The sequence below is a fragment of the Psammomys obesus genome, unplaced genomic scaffold (genome assembly GCF_907164565.1).
Source record: "Psammomys obesus unplaced genomic scaffold, mPsaObe1.curated_primary_1811, whole genome shotgun sequence".
NCBI lineage: Eukaryota > Metazoa > Chordata > Mammalia > Rodentia > Muridae > Psammomys > Psammomys obesus.
In genome coordinates, this window is record NW_026592636.1 from 3,693,515 (window position 1) to 3,715,851 (window position 22,337).

The window sequence follows — 22,337 nt, forward strand, 5'->3', positions numbered from 1 at the left end:
GTTTAAAAAGAATAACTTTCCTTTTCCTTTCTTTTCTATTGTTTACTTTGAGGGCCAGGGATGGAAGCTCAGGTCTTGCACATGCTAGGTATGTCCAAGTATTCCACAAAGTGCTTACAACATGAACGCAGCGCAATACTATTACATCATTTATGCAAAGAAAAATTAACGTAGCAGGCAGCAAGGCAACCTGCACCAAAACATGCTTAGAGTTTAGTAGCAGGTGTTCATGGGTCTGGCCACAAAGATGGAAGTTAATGCGGGTCTCTGGGAAGCCTTAGAGTGGGCTCTGAGTATCGTTGAGCCTTAGTTTCTTGTTCTGCACTTCGAGGAATTGCTTTACAGTGTTTGAGAAGCCAGTGGTTAACGTGCTCACACCCCTGGCTGGTGGAGGGAAGAGACTTGGGGAGAGAAAAACAATTTCTACAGTCCTTCCGGGCCCTAACTCCTCGGAACGCCTCAGGACCGTTCCTTCAGGGCGGAGCCGACCCAACTCCGCCCTGCCAACCCCCGCCCACCACCCCCAGCAAGGCCCCGCCCGGCCGCCCGAGGCTCTCACCGGCCGCGGCGCTTCTCGTCCCGCGGGGGCGCTAGAGAGCCGGCAGCCGCGGGTGCGGTGGGGAGGGGCGGCAGGCCCGGGAGGCGGGGCGGAGGGCCGGGGGCGGGCTGGGGCGGGCGGAAGGAGAGCTAGGCCGGAAGGAGGCTGCAAGAGGGCGGGAGGCAGGAGAGGGCCCGGAGCTGCTGGGCCGGAGCGGCGGCGCCGCCATGTCCGACAGCGAGAAGCTCAACCTGGACTCCATCATCGGGCGCCTGCTGGAAGGTGGGCAGGGGCAGGGAAGGTGCGCGCGCGCCGAGCCCGGGCCCCTAGCCGTCCGGAAGTGGCGCGCGGGCGGGCCTGCCGCTCCCGGGGGCCAGCGTCGCTTGGGCGGGGACAGGCCGTGAGGTCCCGTGGCCACGGCGGCGCCCCCCCACACACACACACCCCGCGCGCCGCGGCTTTGGAGCGCTCTCGGGGCCCGGGGACGCTCGGGTGGCCCGGACCCAGGGTGGGGAAGGCTGCGAAGCTCTCTGGGAAGGGGTCCAGGAGCGAGGAAGCTTCGGTTGACAGGCTTCCGAGTACAGCCGTGTCTCACCGGAGGGCCTCCGGGGTGGCTGAGGGATCGGGTCTTGCCTTCGGAGGCCTGATGCAGATGTTTCGGGGAGGCTCCCTGGCAACAGTTGCCCGTTGTTGGGGTGTATGAACCTACTCCCATCCTGTCTGCGAGGTCAGGGTCCCAAGACCCCATTCCGTACCCAGTGCAGGGCTCACGGCCTGGAAAGAATGTGCAGCTGACAGAGAACGAGATCCGTGGTCTGTGCCTCAAATCCCGGGAGATTTTCCTGAGCCAGCCTATTCTTCTGGAGCTTGAGGCGCCTCTCAAGATCTGTGGTGAGCCCTTGCTTAGAACCCCTTAGCGTCCTGAAAATATCCCCCACTCCTGCCTCAGTACTTGCCTTACTTCTCCCTTTAGCCCATTGCTGGCTCTGGGTTCAGGTTCAGATCTTGCACCTACCTAGTCTTTGGTTCCCAGGTGACATCCACGGTCAGTACTATGACCTTCTACGGCTGTTTGAGTACGGTGGCTTCCCTCCAGAGAGCAACTACCTCTTCTTGGGGGACTATGTGGATCGGGGCAAGCAGTCTTTGGAGACCATCTGCCTGCTCCTGGCCTATAAGATCAAATACCCTGAGAATTTCTTTCTGCTTCGTGGGAACCATGAGTGTGCCAGCATCAACCGCATCTATGGCTTCTATGATGAGTGTGAGTGGGATGTTGCTGGTTGCCCAGAACGACATTCCCTGTTCTTCATGGGTCCCCTACATTGGTCTGCTGCCAAAAGACCCGTGGTGTAGGATGAGCCCTGTAAGACCCCAACATGCTGTCATGCATGGCACTCAGGAAGGGCCTGGTGAATGGATGTACGATCCGTCACTAAGCATTTAGGGTGCCAGTATAAATAAACCAGACCTGCTTTTGGGTTGGCCTTATTCATGGGACCAGAGTGGGTGTGAATATGAAGGCTGGGCCAGACTGGAGTTGAGGTTCCTGTGGGCCCAGGTGTTGGAATTCTGGAAGGTAGATGAGGTTAGAGCAAGGAGAGGGACTTAAGCCTTCCTTGCCTTCCAGTCTTTCTTCCCAGCATTGCCAGAGTAACCCACAGTTACTAGGAATTCACAGAGAACTAGACTGAGGGTTTCGTGTGGTGGGTGGTCTTCTCCTTGAGCCATTTCCTTCTCCTGTACAGGCAAGAGAAGGTACAACATCAAACTGTGGAAAACATTCACTGACTGCTTCAACTGCCTGCCTATCGCAGCCATTGTAGATGAGAAGATCTTCTGCTGCCACGGAGGTAAGAGCTTATGGAGTCTGTGCTTGGGGTTCTTGGGCCTCATCCTTGGGTAGGGGCTTTGAGAAGTTGTTAGCAGAACTCTTCCCAGTTTCCTGGAATAGCTCTTCTTGAATCTCATCTTGGATATCACTTATTGTAGGAAGTCACCCACACCCCAATTTGGCTGCACTCTTTCCTGTTGTGGCATTTGGTATCCTGTACGCAACTCCCTCATCTCTTTCCCCCATGGAGGTCTGATCTTTGCCCTTTGTTATTTCGAGAGACAGGCTTTCTCTGTGGGACACTGACTGTTCTGAAGCTCTCTTTGTAGACTAGGCTGGCTTTCAGCTCACAGAGATCTGCCTGCCTCTGCCTCCAAAAGAGCTGAGAATAAAGGCATGTGCCAGCATGCCCAGCTTGCTTTTTTCAATTTTTTGGTTTGTTTTTTTTCCAAGACAGGGTTTCTCTGTGTAGCCTTGGCTGTCCTGGACCCACTTTGTAGACCAGACTGGCCTCAAACTCAGAGATCCACCTGCCTCTGTCTCCCGAGTGTTGGGATTACAGATGTGTGCCTTTGAGCCTGGCTGCACTCTTTTGCACTTTCGGAAGTTGTTCTACTTGCCTGAACTTCAGGAGTCCAAAAGAGGACCCCAATGGTGGTGGGGAGACTAGGGCTCATTCCCAAGAGCTCTGGGCATGGGAGAGTTCTTGCTTTTTTGGTTTAAGGAATGGTACTCCTCCCTTCCAGGCCTGTCTCCAGATTTGCAATCCATGGAGCAGATCAGGCGTATTATGCGGCCCACAGACGTGCCTGACCAGGGCCTACTGTGTGATCTCCTGTGGTCTGACCCTGACAAGGATGTTCAAGGCTGGGGCGAGAATGACCGCGGTGTCTCCTTTACCTTTGGGGCTGAGGTGGTAGCCAAGTTCCTGCACAAGCATGATTTGGATCTCATCTGCAGGGCCCATCAGGTGGGCTGGTGGCCCTGGGGCAGGCTGGGGATGGCCAGCTACTTAACTTGTGGACCAAACAGTTCCTGTCGCTGCCTAGGTTGTAGAAGATGGCTATGAGTTCTTTGCCAAGAGACAGCTGGTGACACTCTTCTCAGCTCCAAACTACTGTGGGGAGTTTGACAATGCTGGTGCCATGATGAGCGTGGATGAGAGCCTCATGTGCTCCTTCCAGGTAAGTGCTGCGGGGAAGAGGCTGCCAGTCTGCCTGGCTCAGCACCAGGAGCCTGACCAGTGTTTTCTCTTTCAGATCCTCAAGCCCGCTGACAAGAATAAGGGGAAGTACGGGCAGTTTAGTGGCCTGAACCCTGGAGGCCGTCCCATCACCCCACCTCGCAACTCTGCCAAAGCCAAGAAGTAACCTCCATGTGCTGCCCTTCTGCCCCAGATGATGGATAACTTGTACAGAAATCATGCTGCCATGGGTCACACTGGTCCCTCAGGCCCACCCGTCATGGGGAATACACAGCGTTAAGTGTCTTTTCCTTTATTTTTTAATGAATCAATAGCAGCATCTAATCCCCCAGGGCTCCCTCCCACCAGCACCTGGTGGCTGCAGTGGAATCCTGGGGCCAAGGCTGCAGCTCAGGGCAATGGCAGACCAGATTGTGGGTCTCCAGCCTTGCACGGCTGGCAGCCGGATCCTGGGGGCAACCTATCTGGTCTCTTGAATAAAGGTCAAAGCTGGATTCTCGCCATGGCCTCTGTCTACTTATACCAGACAGTGGGCCAGCAGCCCTTTGGTACAAAAGCCACCTGGGAGGGCAGACTAAGTCAGGTCCAGGGGCTATTAGGATTCCAAGCCAAGGCCCAGCAGGTCTCAGAGGTTTGACAAACAGTTCATGATTGGCAGGGGGTTGTCAGCACTGTGACCTTTTTTAAAAAAAGGTAGGTTTCTAGCTCTTGCTAGATGCTGGAAATCTGGCCTGAGGCTCTGCGGTAAGAGGTAGGGAAACTGTCAGGTGGCAGCTGGGCACCAGAAAGAGACATGATTGGTACAGGTTGAGTGAATATAGACCAAACATGGTTGCCTGAGCAACTCTGCAGCAGCCAGCCAAGTAGGGCCTACCACAGGCATAGCCTGTTTTTCTATGCCCAGCTCTGCCAGTGGCTAGGCCTGCTTCTGGCCCATGAGTCTTTGGACACAGACTTCAGTTTCTCAAGTTCAGCCTTCACCATCACTGTCTTCAGCCAGCACAGGGCTGGTACCCTGGGGGGATTGTACAGGGGCCAGGATGGAGCCAAAGAAAAGTGAATGAAACTGGAAAGAGAACAGAGAAAACCCAGTTAGCTCTGGAGGCTGCTGCTTTCCTCACCTCTTGGTTCCTATCCCACCCTCCAGCTCCCTCCAGCTCCCTCCAGCTCCCTCCAGCTCCCTCCAGCTCTTACCTTCTTGGGTGGGGGGGTTCCAGGCACTGTACTGGGTTCAGCTTCCTCCTCTGAGGGGGAGCCAAGGTCATGGGAGGTCTGGGGGACAGGTGGGAAGGAAGTGGAAGGCTGTGCCCGGGAGCCCTCGCTGCCCACGCTGGTTTCCATGGCAATCATGTAACAGTCGATGTCATCGTTGGTAAAGTCATCTAAGTGGGGTACACTGTAGGCAGAGATAATGTCAGCAAGGAACAGGAAAGGAGGGATACAGAGGCAAGCCCCACTTTGGAGGGCTCTGAGGCCTCAAGACTGCTGGTGAGCTTTTGGTTTTATTACTTCCTGATTTGGCTGGAAGGAAAGGATGCAGGGGTTAAGTGGGAGCTTCCTGGAGGGGGTAGAACTGGAACCCCTTTGATCAGAGTTCAGGTAGGGGCCCCATGGGACGCATCCTGGGGACCAATTTAGCTCAGCTGGGGGAGGGAAGCAACAAGTCCTGTGATCAGGGCCACATGGGGCCCAATCCTGCACCTTCCCAGGGGACAGGAGCTGGAGAGCACCAGAGCCCAGGGATGTGCTGGGCTGAGAGCCAGACCAAACTTCCTCTGCTTCTACTACACTGAGCCCATCCTCCCAACCCACCTGCCCTTCCAGCCACCTGCTTCCCCTCACCAGGCAGCTCCCTGCCTCCCAGCAGCCCTTCCCCTCCCAGTCTGGGAGGTGGCTCAGAGGGGAGGCCTCAGCCAGAGAAGGAAGCCAGCAGGACCTTGGGGATGCCTCTGGATGGGAGGGGTCTCAGTACAGCTGACTCTGAAGGCTGGAAGCCCTGTAAAGGCTGGAAGCTCTGTAAAGGCTGGGCCTGACAGGAAGTATGTACTGGGGGAGGTGCAGAAGCCTAAAGTAGCAGGCTCAGCCTGAGATGTGCAGAAATGGAGGAGAACTGGGTACTGGGTACCCTTACCTGTGAACCTGCTTCTGAGGCACTGGCTGGTGGGGCTTTGGGGAGCACAGGTCCTGGGAACATGGGTCTTGCTCTAAGAGTGTGGCCAAGACAAAGTGGGCATCCAGTAGAGAATCCTCAATGGAAAAGATGACTGGCCTGGGTAACAGGATAGGGGCAAGCTAGTTTCTCTTGCCTGCTCTGGGCAGCCCTACCTCCTCTCCAGTCTAAAAGCCTGGAATTACCTGCCTGGAACATCAAAGTGGATGGTAAGAGGCAAATTTGCTGACTCTGCAAAGCTCAGCAGCCCCTGGGAAGGAAGCAGCAGGTAGTGAGCGCTGGTGTTGGGTTGAAAGACTGGGTGAAGGCAGTAGTTAACTCACCCGGAATTCTTTGAGGCAGAAGGTGACAGCTATCCCTTCAGGGGCTTGCAGCTGCTGGAAGTCCTCCGCCCCAATGCTGGTCTCTGTCACCATGGCTTTGCTGGTGTTATCTATGTGAGTTAAAAAGCCCTTGAGTCGGGGCTGGAGAGATGGCTCAGAGGTTAAGAGCACTGTCTGCTCTTCCAAAGGACAAGTTCAATTCCCAGCACCCACATGGCAGCTCACAACCATCTATAACTCCTATTCCAGGGGACCCAACCCCCTTTCACATGCAGACAAAACACCAATGTATATTAAAATAAAAATAAAAACTGAAAGTCCTTGAGTCCAGGCTTCAGCCCTAGCTCTGTTCCCGCCTGGGACAGGTCTAACTCCCTCACCTGCCTCTTCCTCCTGATAGCTTCGCAGGATGACTCGTCGGCCGCGGCCAATGCCCAACGTCACCTCAGTCAATGCAAGGGGAAAGGACAGAACAGCCTCTGCCAGAACCCTGTGACAAGGGCAAACAGCAGATGTGCATGAAGTGCTCTGCCCACGCTGGAGGAGAGGAGGTGCGCCAGCAGGGTATGTTGCCTGCCTGGCTCAGAAGCATTTCAGGTGACGGGAGCACAAACTAAAGGCTACACGCAGTAGGATGGGCAGGCAACACTGGATGGTGCGGGAACAGAGGGCTATTTGCTAAGGGGCCCAGGAAACACTTGACTGCCAGGCAAAGGCCTGCGCCATCTCTGGTACAGAGGGGGGAAGAAAGGAAAGCTGCGTGTAGGAGCACACTGCTGTTAGTCCCAGCTACTTTTGGGGGAATGGGGTGGGGGGGTGTTCTTTATATGTAGCCCTGGCTGACCTCAAACTTAGAGCAATCCTCCTGCCTTCTTGACTCTACGTCTTAAAGAGCTGGGGTCAAAGGTGTGCACTATCATACCCAGCCCAGCTACTGAACACAGGAACTCAAGAACAGCTTGTGTAAAATAGCAATACCTTGTACCTATACACAAAAATGAAAGCGGGTAGATCCTTTTGGTGGGGGTAGGGGTGGAGATATGTTGAGACACAGTCTCACTGTATAACTTGGGCTGGCCTTGAACTCACAGAGATCCATCTGCCTCTGCCTCCTAAGATCTGGGATTAAAGATGTGGGCCACCAAGCCAAACCTTGGGTCCCATCTTCTAAGGATACATAACAACTGACCATTTACAAAAAGGTAACCTGGATTTGCCTCAGGACAAGTTTGGGAGCTGGGAATATAGCTCAGTGCAATGTATGGTCTTTGGGTTCCATCCCTAGCACTGGGGTGGGGGTGGAGTGCCTGGCATCTATATTTGACATTTTAAAAATTATTTTGTGTGGGTGTGTGCTGTGGAGGGAAGAGCAGCTCAGATGCCCTGGTGCACATGTGGAGACCAGAGAACAACCCACAGAAGTCAGCCGTCTCCTTCCACTGACAACTCAGGTCGTCAGGCTTAAAGCAAGAGCCTTAGCTGCCGAGCCATCTTACTGACTTCTGTATTTGAAATTATGCGAAAAAGAAAAGCAGCTGGAGCTGGGAATGTACCTTAGTGGTAGAGTATCTAGCAAGCACAGGTCCTGGGTTCTGATGGGTTCCAGTGTTTAGAGAAAAGAAGAAACAGCCTCTGGTGCCTTTTTCTCTCCAAAACAGAATTCGGTCACTATTAACAGACCCTAGGGAAGCTGATATTGGGACCTGAAGGGACTTTCAGCCTCTGAGAAATGCTTGGGAGCGTGGGCTACTTGAATGAAACGTGTCCAGCAGAGGCAGGGGAGAGTCCACAGCATTCTGGGCTGCTCTTGAGGGACCTTAGGCCCGCTGGAGCCCACATCCTCCATGCCTGCCGTCTCCTAATGGTGACTAGTGAGTTGTGCGACAGCCCTCCTGGACTCCAGCTTCCTTGCCCAAGTTCTTCCTTTGGCCCAGAGCCATGAGCCCTGGCAGTTAGCAAGAAGTCACTGTAAGAGGCACCACCAGAAGAATGAGCAGGTCAGAGGGCTTTCAAACTGTCACACAGGGCCAGCCAAGGCTTCAAGGCTATTCAAGTCATTCAACAGACCTGCAGGCAGGTCACAGCTGCTCTCTAGAAAAGCAGTCAGGGCAGGCTTGAGAGGCAGAAAGCCAAGCCAGGCCTCTGGGATACAGAAGGCAGGACCCCACAGTCAATGGAAATGGGGAGGGGCAGCAGCCTCTGCTTTTGAAGAACCAGGAAAAGGCCCAGATGTGTACTGGGCTGTGTGGTCTCATAAAGAGAAAGGTGCCTCTATGTAGTTATGTATGAATGTACAGGAGCAAGCAGAAGCCAGAAGACTTCCTCAGGTGGTGGTTCTTCTCAAGTGCTGTCAACCTTGTTGGGGGGGGGGGGGGGCTGTTTTGTGTGTGTGTGTGTGTGTTTGTTTGTTTGTTTGTTTTGAGACAGGGGCTCTCACTAGACTGGGACTGTGAGTCCCAGGAATCCCACTTCTACTCTCCAAGGACTAGAACTGTAAGTGGATACCACCCTTTTGTTTTGTTTTCCAAGACAGGGTTTCTCTGTGTAGCCCTGGCTGTCCTGAAACTTGCTCTGTAGACCAGGCTGGCCTTGAACTCACAGAGATCCGCCTGCCTCTGCCTCCCAAGTGCTGGGATTAAAGGTGTGGGCCACAGACCAGAGGATATCACACTTTTGTTCTGTTTAGCCTTGGCTGACCTGGACTCACTCTGTAGACCAGGCTGGCCCCGAACACAGAGAGATCCCTCTGCCTCTGCCTCTCAGAGTGCTGAGATTACAGGTGTGCGATACCATGCCCAGCTGATGCCACACATTTTTATATGAGTTCTGGGACTCAAAACCAGGCCTTCATGCCTGTTCATAAAGCATCTCCCCAGCACACACACCCTTTTTGAGACAGAGCCTCATATAACCTAGACCAGTCTGGAAACTCACTGGCCTTGAAACTTCTGAACCTCCCATCTCCATCTAAGAGCTGCTGGGATGACAGGCATGGGCTAACCAGGCCTGTTGAAAATAGTGTATTCCTAGAATGACACCTAAAGCCCCAAAGATGGAAGACAGAGGCTCCCGCTAAGTTTGAAGCAGGTGTTCTTACCGTGCTGGGGTACAGAGCAAGTGGGGGCATGAGGCTGGGTTGAAGATGGCCTGCAGGGATTCACAATCCTGGAAGGAGAGGTTGTGTGTCTTCTTGACGCCTGGGTAAGAGGAAACTGTCTCAGCGGGCTGGACAACCTTCACTTCCCCCCCACACCCGTAGAAGGGACTCTTGGCTGATCAGTGGCTTGCTCACCATACTTGCAGTGGAGCTGGACCACCAGGTGGCTGGTGCCACTGAGGGAGATGCAGCACTTTTCCACAGTCTTCTCCACCATTGCCAGAGAGCGGAAGACGGACAGGAAGGACTGGGCAGGGTAGGACATCGGCCTGGCACTGTGCCTCCATAGACCAGTTCTACATCCCATGTAGGCCCTGGTCCACTGCTGGCCCAACAGAGCTGCGAAATGGGCTCCCACTACACGCAGGATGTCGGCACACTTCCAGGCCTTGTCCATGGTGTTCCCTTTGCTGGGAAGGGCTGCTAATCTTTTCTTGACCAACCTGAATGTCACCACCCTCTCCACAGCTCTTACAACCTCTCTAGAGTCTCAGCATCTTTAGACTGCATCTTTCCCGGAATCGTTCCCATCTGAGGCTAACTCCCTAATCATTATTTACTGAGTACCCTGGCACAGAGGCACAGCTGTGGAGATGCTTCGGGTGGTCCATACCTTCATCAGGATCTTACAGCGCTGCGGGTCCTGACCAGGGGAAGCGGCCTGGTACTGCTGGAAGAAGAGTGGGGCAAAGAGGAAGCAGGCATAGGCAGAGCGGGAAGAGTTCACAGTCCGGAGGGAGAGCTGAGACACAAAAAGCAGGGAGACACGGTCAGGGGCAAAGGCAAACAGCAGGCCCATCCCAACGGCCTGCTTTTTCGTCCTATAGCTGTCCTCTCCCATCTCTTACTGAGACTCCCCTTCCGTGTAGCAAGGCCTTCTGCATACAGACCTCCCAGTCTTCCGTGGCCCAGGCTCTGCCACTCTTGCTTTTTCCCTACGTTACTTTAGCCCCACTAGCGGTTCTAGGGAGCGCAAGTGTCCTCTGCAGCCCCAGATGACAGCTCAAGCAGATGGCACAACTCAAGAGGAAATAAACTGCGCCGAAATACCTGTTCACCATCTTCCTGAAAGACAGAGCAGGACTCCCCACTCGCCACTGAATCGGCCCCCATCCCTGCACCCTAGACTCTTACCCCGTCCTTCAAGGGCTCCAGATACAGCTCATCCCCGATTCGAGATAGTGAGTGTACAGCCTTGCCCAGCACTGCGGGGAGGAGAGCAGATGGTAGTTTAGGGGGACTCATCGGGCTTGCTTACGCCGCCAAGCAGGTCGAGACTCACCCTTCACGTTGCCGCCGGTGATCAGGCACTTCATGATGCACCAGCACTGAACTCGAGCCTAACCTGCAACCAGATCGGGACGGGAGCCTACCCACAGCGAGTCCCCGCAACCACGGAAGCCTGCAGTTCCTTTCCCCGCCAGCCCGGCTTCCGCATCCTTATTGGTCCACTGGGGGCACCTCCGTCACGTGAGAAAAACGTTCCCCAGGCTCGGCTGTCACGTGACCTAGCCAGTTCCCGGGGTGTGGCCTGCGTCACGTGACTCCAGAGTGCGCTCTCCTGCGTCATTCATCAGGTTTGGGTTTCCCAGCCCAACCCTAAACCTCCACACCCTGCAGAGCGCTGCAGCTGGTCTTGGCACCCCGGGGCACTTGTGATGAAGGGCACGTAGGACACTGTTCGGTGTGAACTTGGGAGGTGTAGACCCTTCCGCGTCGCTAAACTACAGTGAATGGGGTTACAGGGTCAAAGCAAGATAATCCGTGCTCAGCCTGGGTTGGGGACTCTGTCGCGGCAGCAACCACCAGCTCCCCTCTCCCCCCTCCCCCCCCCCGAAAAGTTAGCGTAACTTGCTCCAAGGACCATGAGAAGGAAGGGGCTGTCCATTCTGGTTTCAGGATCCTTCACTGATGCCCATAGATGCACGGAAAGTTCAGAAGGTTCTGGGACAGGAAAGGGTAGAAGGGCTAGTCCTGACAGGAGCAGCATCAGCAGAGGGGCGATGGCGTGAGGCCATCTACATAGGGGCATGTGCGTGAGTGGGATGTCCTGAGCCTTGCGGGGGAGGGGGTAGGAGGGTGTCGGGACTGAAGCGATGAACTGGAAAGCCCTGCAAAGGCTTAAGCACTACCCAAGTTTGTGTGCATTTTACCAATTACCCAGACAGTATGAAAGCAGGAGGGTTATCAGCTGGATGCAGTCACCTTGCCCTGGGTGTTAGTTCTCTCAAGTGTGGAAAGAGCAGCCTGGAGCAACATTTGCCCTTTGCCCCTGTGACCCGTGTGGCTCTGTGGGTAATGGGGAGGCTGTATTTATTACCTAGCCCTTCGTTGTTTTTCTGGGCTCTTTTCCTCCTCCAGCGTTTTGTCCTTAAAGCCTCCTGGGAGGAGGCTGCTTTCCCTTTCCACATCCACAGCAACCAGTGCAGATGTAGAAGCCTCCAACTCGAGGCTGGGAGATCCGCCGCAGTCTTCCCCGCCACACTTGTTCAGTTCTTCAGTGGATTCTGGCTGCTTCATTTCCCGATCAGATGGCAATGTGACCCTCCTTCCATCTCCACTGCCCTGCTGCTTTCACCTGGCCAAACACACAGTTCTCCGTGATCTGCCTCCACCGGTTTAAGTTTCCTGGCCAAAGTCCGGTCTCTTGGTCTGGAATTTTCAGACCCAAGTCTCACCCGTTTCCACTGTCTTCCCATCTCTAACGCCCTGTCAGGCCCTTGACCGCCACATAGGTTGCTTCCAAGACTGTGGCTTGCTTCTCCCATGCTGGCTTCTCTTCCTGGGCTCAGCATCAAAGGTTCCCTCAGCGAAGGAGACTTTGGTCAGCCTGGGCAATATAGCAAGACCCTGTCCCCCACCCCCAAAAAGAAAAGAAGTTAAACATGTGGCACCGTTAAGCCAGATTGCTCCAACAAACCACCCCATAACATGGAGAAAAAGAAATCTAGCTCCCACCCTCTGCCCACAGTGCCCCCTTTTCTGATAACATTACTCTTCCCATACTCAGCCTCCCAAAATGTAACTACAGGCAAGGTGGTGAAGACTTATAATCTCAGGTTCTTGGGAAGCTGACACAAATTCAAGGCCTACTGAGATTACATAAGAGAGTTCAAGGCCAGCCCTGGCAACTAAGTGAGAAACCCAGCTGACGGGCCAGGGATGAAAGTGCTTGCTGTGCAAGTCCGACAACAGGGGTTCAACTGCCAGAAGCCAAGAAAGGAGAGGACTGATTCCAGAAAGTCGTCCTCTGACTTCCACAGTTACTCTGTGGCATGCAAGTACTGGCAATCCCAAACGCACTAATAATAGATGAAAGAAAAATAATAAAGGGCTGGAATGTATCTCTGAGTAGAGCACTTGCTAAACGGTCAAAAAGCCTTGGGTTAAGTCAGGCCTGGTGGGGAACACCTTTAATCCCAGCACTCCTGAGGCAGAGGCAGGCAGATCTCTGAGTTCCAGGCCATCCTGGCCTACAAAAAAGTCCAGGACAGCCAAGGCTACACCCAGAGAAACCCTTTCTCGAAAAACCAAAACCAAACAAACAAAAGCCCTGGGTCAATCCCTGGTACCAACAAGATTTAGCTGTTGACTTCCTGTTTCTTCCTTCCAAGATATCCTGCCACCCTCCAGGACTGGGTCAAGCGTGGTCTTCAAACATCCTCCACTTCCTCTTCTAACTCCTGCCTGAGTAGCTAGACTCAACAGGAGACAGATGACAAGGTTCTCTGGAAGCAAGGGAGACGGCTGCTGATTGACCCGTTTCTGGCCCGACATGCTGGATGTAAGATGCTATCTACCTGAGGACATACATGCTAGGAAAAGGAGAAAGGAGTTTCTTTGGAGTGGCCACCCTCCTGTGCCCTTCCTCAGTGCCAGAAACCTCTGTCATACACTGGGCTGAGGGAGGGCAGGAAACAGGTGCTTGCCCAGACCCCTTCCAACCTGACGCTTAGATCCTGAAGCGCTTCCCTGGGCTGTAACCCTGGGATGCAGCTACTTCTACATGCCTGGGTTGTGAGTGTAGTAGGAAGCTTTCCAATCCACCTCTTCGTTGTGCAGTTGGAGCATCCAGTCGTGCGTGTTTGCCCCAGAAGCAAAGAAGAAGAAGAGAGGGAGCTGGGACCCATGGGGTCCTGGTTATGCTGGGTAGGAGATGGATCACCCAAAGAGGACTTGCGTCCATCCTGAAAGTTAGTCGAGCAAGGTGTGGCTCTAGCTCTGCTCACAGATGGCCTGGAGCAAGTCAAGGCCCCTCACTGTATCTCCCTCAAATTCAGCTGGATGAGATGACAAGATTCAGCCGCCAAACTCAACAGTGTTTACCTCACCCTGTGTTAGAGGCAGCTTCCTACAAGTAGGTACATCTGTGTAAATGCAGGTGTGTCTAGGGATGTCGATGAAGAGTGGTTGCCTTTCATATCTTTAAAATCGCTACCTGTCAGGGATCCCTTCCCTTCAAGTGCTACTTCTCACCCAGCTGGTTAGGGCTGAATCACAGGAAGCCCAAAACTGGGATTTGGTGCTCAGCCACTTACTACTTCAACACACACTGGGTGCGATTTTCCAAGTGTGGGACAGAGACAAACTGGAGGTCCCTGAGCTCGGAGTACAGTATTTATCTACAGGTGCCACAGTCGGACAGAGGGGTGCTGGGGGAGGACAGTCTCCTCAAGAACAGTAGGGCCAGGTTAGACATTTGCCCGAAGACCTGAGGGCATGAGCTTCACCAGTAAGAGTCGAAGCTCGGGGGCTGGGGCCGGGAGGAGGCTTCCCAGGGACCTAAACTAACTGGAGACAGCTGACAAAGAACAAAGGCTCACAAAGTCAGTGTGAAGCTGCACCTTGGAGAAGGGCAGGAATCTGTGACTCCGGGAACATGCTGTCCGTCAGAATGGGGATATCAGGAGAGGCTCTGTCCCTTCTTAGGTCCTATGCAGTCCTACTTATAGACAAACAGGTGGGGTTACTCTGAGAGTTTTATCAGACTGGAGTAATTAAAAACCAGAAGGACAGAGGAGTTTGGTGAGTTGGGGTTCATTTGGGTTTGTCTTGATCTCGGCTGTACATTCAGGATATGGCATTTATGTGGTTACTCTGGGATAACCAACTGGGCATGGCAGCTCTGAGCTGTTGGGGCACTAGGAAGGGAGAACAGCACTTGGCCTGCTTGCAATCCATGTGTAGCACACCAGGTGCTGCCAGCCCCCACTGCCAAGCCCTGCCCAGGCTTTCTTGTTTCCTGGCATTTGTCCCAGCAATCAGAACAATGTTTGGCACGTAGCATTAGTTTGATGCATCTATGCTGAATAACTGAAGAGCAAAGACTCAGAACCTTTGCAAGCCTTGAATCCAAGGTTGTCTGCTGAGACACAGAATAAGGTCTAGGACACAGAATGAGGTCTAGGTTCAGGTCTGCTGGGGTCTGAATCCATCACAAGTTGTGTGAAAATGGGCATTCGGCTGGTCTTCTCAAAGTCTGTGTTTTCTAATGTATGGACTGGAGTTACTTAGAGTCCCTCCTTCAAGGAGCTACTGTGCACATGTATTTAGTTCATGTATGCAAAGGAAGCTCCTCCAATATGCTATTGAATGATGATGGCATTCTACCTGCTCTGTCTGTGTAGTCCATCCTTACTGTAGCCTGAACATCAGAGAGGACAACAGGGCACAGCATCAGCTTACACCAGGGTGGAGCACACAGTAACCCTGGAGGGACATCTCCCCAGTGAGATGGTATAGAGAAAGGATGGAGCCCACAGGCTGGAGAGTGCACAGGCTCTGTCTGACGGAAGGGAGAACTGGTCCCTGAAAGCAGGCTGCTGCTGCTTTGAGCCCCCACATGTGGTCCTTCGGTTCTGGGCTCTCGCTGCTCCTTAGCCTCCAGAGCAGGGAGAATGGGAGTGCTTATGCTTCCCAAAATCTCCTGGAGGCTCCCATGAGATAAAGATGTGGCCACACTCCAGACAGACACACAGACACGGTGAACACATGAGGGACCAGGTCTTTTCAGTCTGCAGGGCTGGAAGTGGAGGGGAGATGGAATGGAATTTTTCAAACCCCCGGGGGGATGGAAAGGGGGAAGCTCAGCTTGTTCACCAAAACCTGGCATGCTGGAGTTACAGGGCCCCCTTGGAGTGCAAGTGAGGTAAGTTTAGGACAAATCAAAGGCAGCATGCTTCACCCAGCAGGGGAGGACACCGATGGAACTCATTACCCCAAGATGTGGTCCCGGTTGGAAATATAAATAGCTTCACAAAAGGTTTAGATAAATCCATGGATGACAGCTCCATTCATGACTTAGAAGGGGAAAGAGGCTGTTTGGGGGCCCCCTGGGCAGGCATCAGGGAGGCAACCTGACCTCCCTAAAGACCACCCCTTGGGGGTCCAGTTAAAGAAAAGCTTCTGGCCACAGGGCTTCCAGAAGGTGACGCTGGTGTTTCTGTGCACCAGGGTGTGGCCTGAGTCCCCTGTGTGCTCAGCTTCCCCGACATTTACCAGCCACTGCTGGGGAGACATGGACATCAACCAGCTCTGGGGAAAGCAGTTCAGCCAGGTTGTCCCCTATGGGACCAGCAGAGGGAGACAGACACCACATCCACTCCCAGATCCCAGTGCAAAGCCAGGGCGGCTGGCCTGACCCAGGGTCAAGCATGCCTCTGTGGGTACCGGTCTTGGGTCCTGCCTTATGCTAGGTCCCATAGGAGAAAGGGGGCAAAGAAGGTACCCTCCCTAGGACTTGCTAGTGGACATGAAGGTGGGAAGGGGCTTTCAGGGATATAAGGACAGAATAAGGAAGGGGCCACCTAAAAGTAGGGGGGCTATAGAGCCAAGTTGCCTACCTCTACAGTCTTAAGCAAAGTTGTAGGATTTGTGTCGTGGATTCTACGTGGTAAGGTGGCAATTGCAATGGCACGTGCCTCAAGAGGGCTGTGTGAGATTGTCCGTGAGAAGCATTTAAATGTTTTGTACTGCCAGGCAGACAATAAGCGCTCAGTAAACAGTAGCTGCATACAGGGGTGGGAAGACTAGAAGCCTCTTGGGGCTCCTTGGAGCTTAGGAAGTCACAAAGCCTTCACTTCACTGTCTCATGTGAGCCTCACCACAACTCCAAGGGTTTTGTGAGGTTGAGAGAACCACTGTAACTGGCAGACCCGGGCCTTCACTGTCCCCAGCGCAGGGGAAAGGACGCAGGGCCTTGCGCATGCTCAGCCACTGAAAAATCCCAGTCTGGAATTTATGATACCAAAAAAAAAGCGAGGGATGTGTCTAGAGTTCCTTGTGAGGCCGAAGTTGAGGAGGAGCCAGTTCCAGGTACCCTGGTCTGCACTGGAGCCTCATGGTAAGCTGACCGCATCTCTGGCCAGTATTAAAGTCACTTTTCCATATGGCCCTGGAAGGCAGGCTGTCTCTGGGCCCACATTGGACAGCGAGGAATAAACAACAGCTGCTTTAGGAAGCCTTTGGGAGGCAACAGGGCAGCACAGACATGCCAGCTCCTCCCAGCTCTATATGCCTCCTTGTTGGCCATGCAATCTTCTCTCTGACCAATCAGAGAGGTCTCCCTTGACATCTCCACATCCCCTCAGCTCCTATTTCATTATCATTGTTTTGTTCTGAGGCAGGGTCTCACTAGCCATGGCTGACCTGGAACTTACAAGAGTCAGTCTGCCTTTGCCTCCTTAGAGCTAGGATGCACTTATCATCATTGTTTTGTTGTTGATGCTGTTTGTTTGTCTGCAGTCCTGGGGATCAAACTCCAGGCCTCATGCATGCCAGGCAAGCACTCTGCCACTGAGCTGCAACCCCAGCTCTAGTTCCTATTGCATTTATTTAACAAATCTGACAAGTTGGCCCTGACACAAATTCATGCAAAGACTGTATTAGGGACCACAAGGAAGGTGCTACTGTCCTAATACCAACACCCCTGTCTTAGACAGGACACCTAGGAGAACAGGAGATAGTGACTTGCCCAAGGTCACTTAGTTAGTAGAAGATGGACCTATTTTCTCTCTGTCACAAAGCCTTCTCATCAGTTCATCATTGATGGTCTCAGGGGCTATCTCTGACCCTTGGCTTAGACAGCCTGGAGAGGCCTGAAAAGAGGATGGGGGGGAGAAGAGAGGGAGAGAGTAGGAGGAGCCAGCAGTGACTCAGCAGGGCAGGATAAGCATCTCTCAGCCCAGGGAGAGGTAACCCCACTCCTCTGCCAGGGGAGACAGAGTCACAGAGCCTGCGGCATGGGTTGGCCAGGGCAATGGAACATCCTGGGAGAATGGCAAGGGCAGCTCCTGCCAGGCAAAGGAAGAGTCATGCTCCTGGAGGTATCCCTTCTGCCCCTGGCCCTGCACACACCCATCACCCAGACACCCTATGAATGACAGATAAGGCCATGGTGGGGGAGAGGGGAGACAGCAACAGAAGCACATAGCGGGGTGCATCTTAGCTTCCCTCCAGCTTCACAGAGGAAATAGGGTGGAGTGTCCTTTGGGGAGGCCTGAGCTGGGCCAGGTATGGGTGGGGGAGCCAGGGCAGGGCAGGGAGTTGCTGAGGTAAGAGGAACCCTCTGCCCCTGGGGTTTCCGCTGACATCAGGGCCAACTCAGGGTGAGGCAGGGCCCTCTGGGCTGGAGTGTGCTGGAGAGAAAGGGAAAGTGCCCACTCTTGTATCCTCAGCTTCCTCCTTTCCTTCCCTCCTCACAACGCTGCAGGAGTGTTTGGTAAACTCTCCAGAACACTTACAAAGGGTGTCCAGGATTGGGCCCCTGAACCCATCTAGGGACTGCCTTTGAGGACCAGTGTAGAGAAAAGCCCTGTCTCCCACTTTGGTAGATGACTTCTAACTCCCACTTTAATGCTCACGGTGTGGCTCCAAAGTCCCTGCTAACCGGATCCAGAATCCGGCCGAGGTTCTCGGTACCCTTGGGATCTTGGGCACAGCAGGATGTTAAGGCACCTGGCCCAGCTTACACCATACGTGGTAGAGATGGGCCTCTAGGAATCCAGGTAGTAGAATAACCTCTAAAGGTCTCTAGGAATACGTTGGTATCTTGAAGGACCTCATAGCCAGAGGACTCCATAGGGACTCAATGAAGTTTTGCAACACAAAACAGGTTCTCAGCCTCAGCTTCTTCCCTTTGGAATCTTCTCAGGGCATCCCCAGGTTGGTAGCTGCATGGTATAGTCCCTGAGACCAGACCATGCTCTGGGCCCACTAATGTTCTACCTTCCTGTCTAATGGAAGTACAGTGGAGTGGCTTTATCAACTGATCCTCTGCTTCCTCGTTTAAGAAAGGAAAAGGAAAGAACCTGTCTCACAGGGTGCTTGCAAAGGTAGGAAGAAATGGACAAAAACGGACCTGGCAGAAGAGGACTACTGCTGCTGGGGGTTGGGGGAGCTTGGGATGTTAACAGAGCATTTTACTCTTTAAGCCAAACAACCCTCAGGAAGAAAAGAATTAGCGCTTAGAAGGCGGAAGCAAGTGGACCTCTGAGTTTGAGGCCAGCCTGGTCTACAGAGTGAGTTCTAGAACAGCCAGGTCTACACAGAGAAATCCTTTCTTCCTGTCCCAAAAAAACAAACAAAACACAGAGGGGCAGGGGGAAAGGACTCCTGGCGTGGCCCCAGGCTGAGGAGTCACTTGGGGACCCCTGCCTTTCCTACCTCTATCCAGGTCAGCCTCTATCCTTCCACCCACAGCCACCAAGGCTCTTCTTCCCCCCCCTCCCCCCAGCAACTGACATAGAGGAGGCCCTCAGGAAATGTCTGGTGACAAATGAATTAAAAATGTCTTTACACTCTCTGATCACCTGTTGAGAGAAGACCAGATTAAAGGTTTCCCTAGTTCAAGAATTGGGACCTCCTTAGGCTAGTATCCCTTCAGTGACAATAGCTGTACCAAATGTAGTATTTTGGGCTGCCTGGAGAGCTCCCTCCCATGACAGTTACAGGACTGAAGAGGAGAGAAAGGGAGGGAGGGCAAAGAGGAAGGGTGGGATTCTAGCCAGTCCCTGAGCCAGCAGTACCCAGTGGCCTTTAATCCCTGGAGGGAAGCTTGGTTGCCAGCTGCGCACCGCTCCCATCCACTTCTTGGTCTCCCTGCCATCCACCTGTGACCCGATATCTGGAAGGGCAGACCAGCATCCTAATCGACAATCAACCCCCTGAATATCGGAAAGAGGAGGGTGGAGGTGGTCAAACTTCAACAGGAACAGTAGAAACCCAGGCAGCTTGAGCCCCAGCCCCACTGTCCACGCTGCCTGCTGCTGTGGGAGCTGTAGAGTTGGTGCCCAATGGACCCTCACTGTGGTTAGTGATGGCATTAAATAAGGGTCCTCAAACTTTGCCAAATTCTTCAAGGCAATGCTGAGCATCCCAAACAAGCTGAGAAAGCACTCTTACAAGATCTCACAGGACAAAGAGCATACTTCTCTCTTCCTGAGGATGCTAATCTAGAACTGAGGGGGGGGGTAATCTGGCTTCTCCCCCATACACTCATAGACTGCTGGAGGTGGAAGGGTCCTGACCAGGTCCTGAGAGTCACCAGAGATAAGGAGAGAGCAGGAGCTTCATCAGCCCTTCAGTAGGAAACCGGAAATCAGCACCTGTCCTGCCCCACCCTTCACAGAAACCCTGGGGGGCACTCTCCTGATTCACTTTCCTTTCTTCCTTCTCCCCCAAATTCCAGCAGCCCACCCCTACTGGAGATTTGGCAGGACGAAAAGTTTTCACTCTGGCCCCCACCCCACCTCAACTGGCAGCTTCTAGCTTGCTGCCTTTGCCCAGACATGGCAGAGGGGCACTGGCAGCTTGGAGATGGAGTTGATTTTCCCTTTGGCACTGCAGGAGTTGGGGACTGGGTGAGGGGAGAGGGCAGAGAGGCACGTCCAGACATGGGGCTAAGGGAGAATTTGACTTCCCTAGAATGTGGGGTCACTACATTAAGAATCATAAGGTAAACAGTGAGCCCCAGGAGCCGTTTGTAAAGGCTGCTCCCCACCTGGGCTGGATCTGCTGGGAACTGCCCACAGTTCCTGCAAGCCAGCGCCTTAGAGACTCCTTGCTGCGGCCGGGGCGGGGGGGGGGCAGGGGGGGGAATGACCCTGTAGAACCCTCTCTCCAGCCATACTAAGAGGCTGTTCCTCTTCATCAGCGCCTTCCTCATCCTTCTGTAACTACAGGCTCTCCTCCTTCCCTCTCCTACCTACTTTCCTCTCTGTCTCCTCCCTCCTTTCACAGGTCCCTTCTCCTTTATCCTTCCTTTCTCTCCCCCTCAGCCCTCCTTCCTTCTCTTTCTCAACCCTCTTCCCTCTCTCTTCATTGAGGCTGCTTTCCCCCTGACTCAGCAAGGTGCTTTATAAGGTGCCGAGGGGGCTCAGCCAAATCCAAACCACATTGTCTGCAAAGCCTTTCCACTAGGGGCAAGCCATGGAACTGCACAGCCCAAGCTGGGCTTTCAGGCTGCTCCCCTTCCCTTCCTTGCTCCCTTCTAGGAGACCTCTTGCTCCACTCTGGGTCAGTTACTTGTGGGCATCTGCCTTCTTGACCTTGGCATGAGCATCAAGAGATGGTTAGGCTCATTGGCCAAGAATGTCATTGAAACTCCAGAGCCCTGGCTGGTGGAGGGGTGGGGCGGTGGGGGAGGGAGGCCTAAGCACTTTTCACAAGGGCCCCTCCAAGGCACTTTTCATCAGAGCAGCTACTGATGCTCTAGAGTCCCCTGCCCCCACCAGAGACCAGCTCTCCATTCTCAGCTTTTTCTTCTTGTTCAGAAAAAAAAGGTGGGGGGGATGAGGGAGAGAGAAAGGAAGGGAGAGAGGGAAAAAATAGAAAGAAACAACCCAACAACAAAGTCTGTCCCACTCCAGTGAGGTAATTGAAAACAAACTTCTTCCCCACCCCCCCCACCCCCCCCCACCTCAGTTCTCCAGTGCAGAAAAGGGAAGTGCTGCCCTGGGAAGCCAGCACTGGCCATGACTGATGCCTACTCTGACCCACAGGCCAGAGGGGCCGTGCTAGACTGGCAGAGTGCCCTCCTTCCCCAGGGGCACCAGCAAGAGTGGGGTATGAATGTCTCCTGCCACTCCAGAGACAGGCATCACCTTCCAGGTCTGACTGCCACCCTGACTGGCCCTGTTGAGATTACAAATAAACAGCAACACAGCAACTTACTATCAGATGACTTAATTAGTGATATGCTTCTGCAAACACCCAAGGCTTGGGGACCAAATGACTGTCCCCCAAGAAAAATCACAGAATGGGGCTGTCTCCAAGCCCCAGATGACAGCTGTTTCCTCTGCACTAGCTCTCTTGTTCGCTCACTTTCCCTGGCAGCCCTTTGGAGAGGGAGGAAGGAGGAGGGAAGGAGACCCTCCTGGGAGGGTCTGGGCTTATGGGTCCCCTAGGTCTCCCACTCAGAAAGTCCCAGCCCAGGCCTGAGGGGAAGGAGGGAGAGTGCTCCTTGCCAAACCACCCCTACCTCACCACCGGAAAAACCAACAACCCAAAACCCCAAAGGGAAGAGGATGCCAAATGTCTCGATGGGGAAGCATTTCACAAACGGGATGCTGGGTCTGTCCATGGCCTTGAATCTGTGAGTTCTCGCTGAGTCACCCGTGAAGCCTCTGGTGTTGAAACTGGTCCGGTGCCTTGTGCTGATTAATGAATTACAAATCCCCCACCCATGTGCACTCTCCCTGGTCACTGGGAAGAATGAAAACCCTTGTGAACTTGAGTGAGAAGCTGGGCCCCGGTGCCCTCTCCACTCCTCAGGGGGCATTGTGAGCTGGTTAGTCACCTGCCCCAGTCCCTGGCGCCTCACTTAGCTCCAGCTTTTGGAAATGGGACAAGTGGCGGGACAATAGGCAAGGGGGGCGGTCAGCCCAGACAAAGGGCAGCAGGAAAAACACCATCACTTGCTTGGAGGCCAGCTTGCTGGCATTTGAGAGAATGTGTCATTGCATTTACTCAAGTGGGAGGGGGAGGAGAGGTTAGAAATGAAGAGGCAGAGGTAGGGTGGGCACCGGGACCCTAAACCCGGTAGGGAGCAGAGGGAAGGAGGCCAGTATGCCCTGGCCCACACCAAGAGAGAAGCCACACCAAGGCCAGCTCC

The 22,337-nt window shown here is 53.8% G+C and overlaps 2 protein-coding genes across 2 annotated transcripts; one reads left to right on the forward strand and one right to left on the reverse strand.

The window, feature by feature from the left end:
• The first annotated feature begins 672 nt into the window (after positions 1-672).
• Ppp1ca (protein phosphatase 1 catalytic subunit alpha) lies at positions 673-4,075 on the forward strand. The gene is made up of 7 exons (XM_055614546.1): positions 673-820; positions 1,298-1,429; positions 1,572-1,802; positions 2,287-2,391; positions 3,119-3,342; positions 3,422-3,556; positions 3,632-4,075. The coding sequence occupies exons 1-7, from the start codon at positions 766-768 to the stop codon at positions 3,740-3,742; spliced, it is 993 nt and encodes a 330-aa protein (XP_055470521.1). The 5' UTR covers positions 673-765; the 3' UTR covers positions 3,743-4,075.
• Rad9a (RAD9 checkpoint clamp component A) lies at positions 3,853-11,035 on the reverse strand. Its single transcript, XM_055614545.1, has 11 exons — positions 10,509-11,035; positions 10,361-10,431; positions 9,840-9,968; positions 9,362-9,473; positions 9,167-9,266; positions 6,450-6,559; positions 6,070-6,179; positions 5,932-5,996; positions 5,708-5,845; positions 4,771-4,972; positions 3,853-4,642 (listed from the first exon to the last, which is right to left on the reverse strand). Exons 1-11 carry the CDS (start codon positions 10,540-10,542, stop codon positions 4,547-4,549), a joined length of 1,167 nt encoding a protein of 388 aa, XP_055470520.1. The 5' UTR covers positions 10,543-11,035; the 3' UTR covers positions 3,853-4,546.
• Between the last annotated feature and the right edge of the window lie 11,302 nt (positions 11,036-22,337).

Coding starts and splice junctions, on each gene's coding strand:
- Ppp1ca (XM_055614546.1), top strand. CDS start 766: ATGTCCGACAGCGAGAAGCTCAACCTGGACTCCATCATCGGGCGCCTG. Junction 1,430..1,571: donor GGCGCCTCTCAAGATCTGTG/GTGAGCCCTTGC, acceptor TTTGGTTCCCAG/GTGACATCCACGGTCAGTAC. Junction 3,557..3,631: donor GCCTCATGTGCTCCTTCCAG/GTAAGTGCTGCG, acceptor TTTCTCTTTCAG/ATCCTCAAGCCCGCTGACAA.
- Rad9a (XM_055614545.1), bottom strand. CDS start 10,542: ATGAAGTGCCTGATCACCGGCGGCAACGTGAAGG. Junction 6,560..9,166: donor TTGCTCTGTACCCCAGCACG/GTAAGAACACCT, acceptor CCCTTGTCACAG/GGTTCTGGCAGAGGCTGTTC. Junction 6,180..6,449: donor CTATCAGGAGGAAGAGGCAG/GTGAGGGAGTTA, acceptor TAACTCACATAG/ATAACACCAGCAAAGCCATG.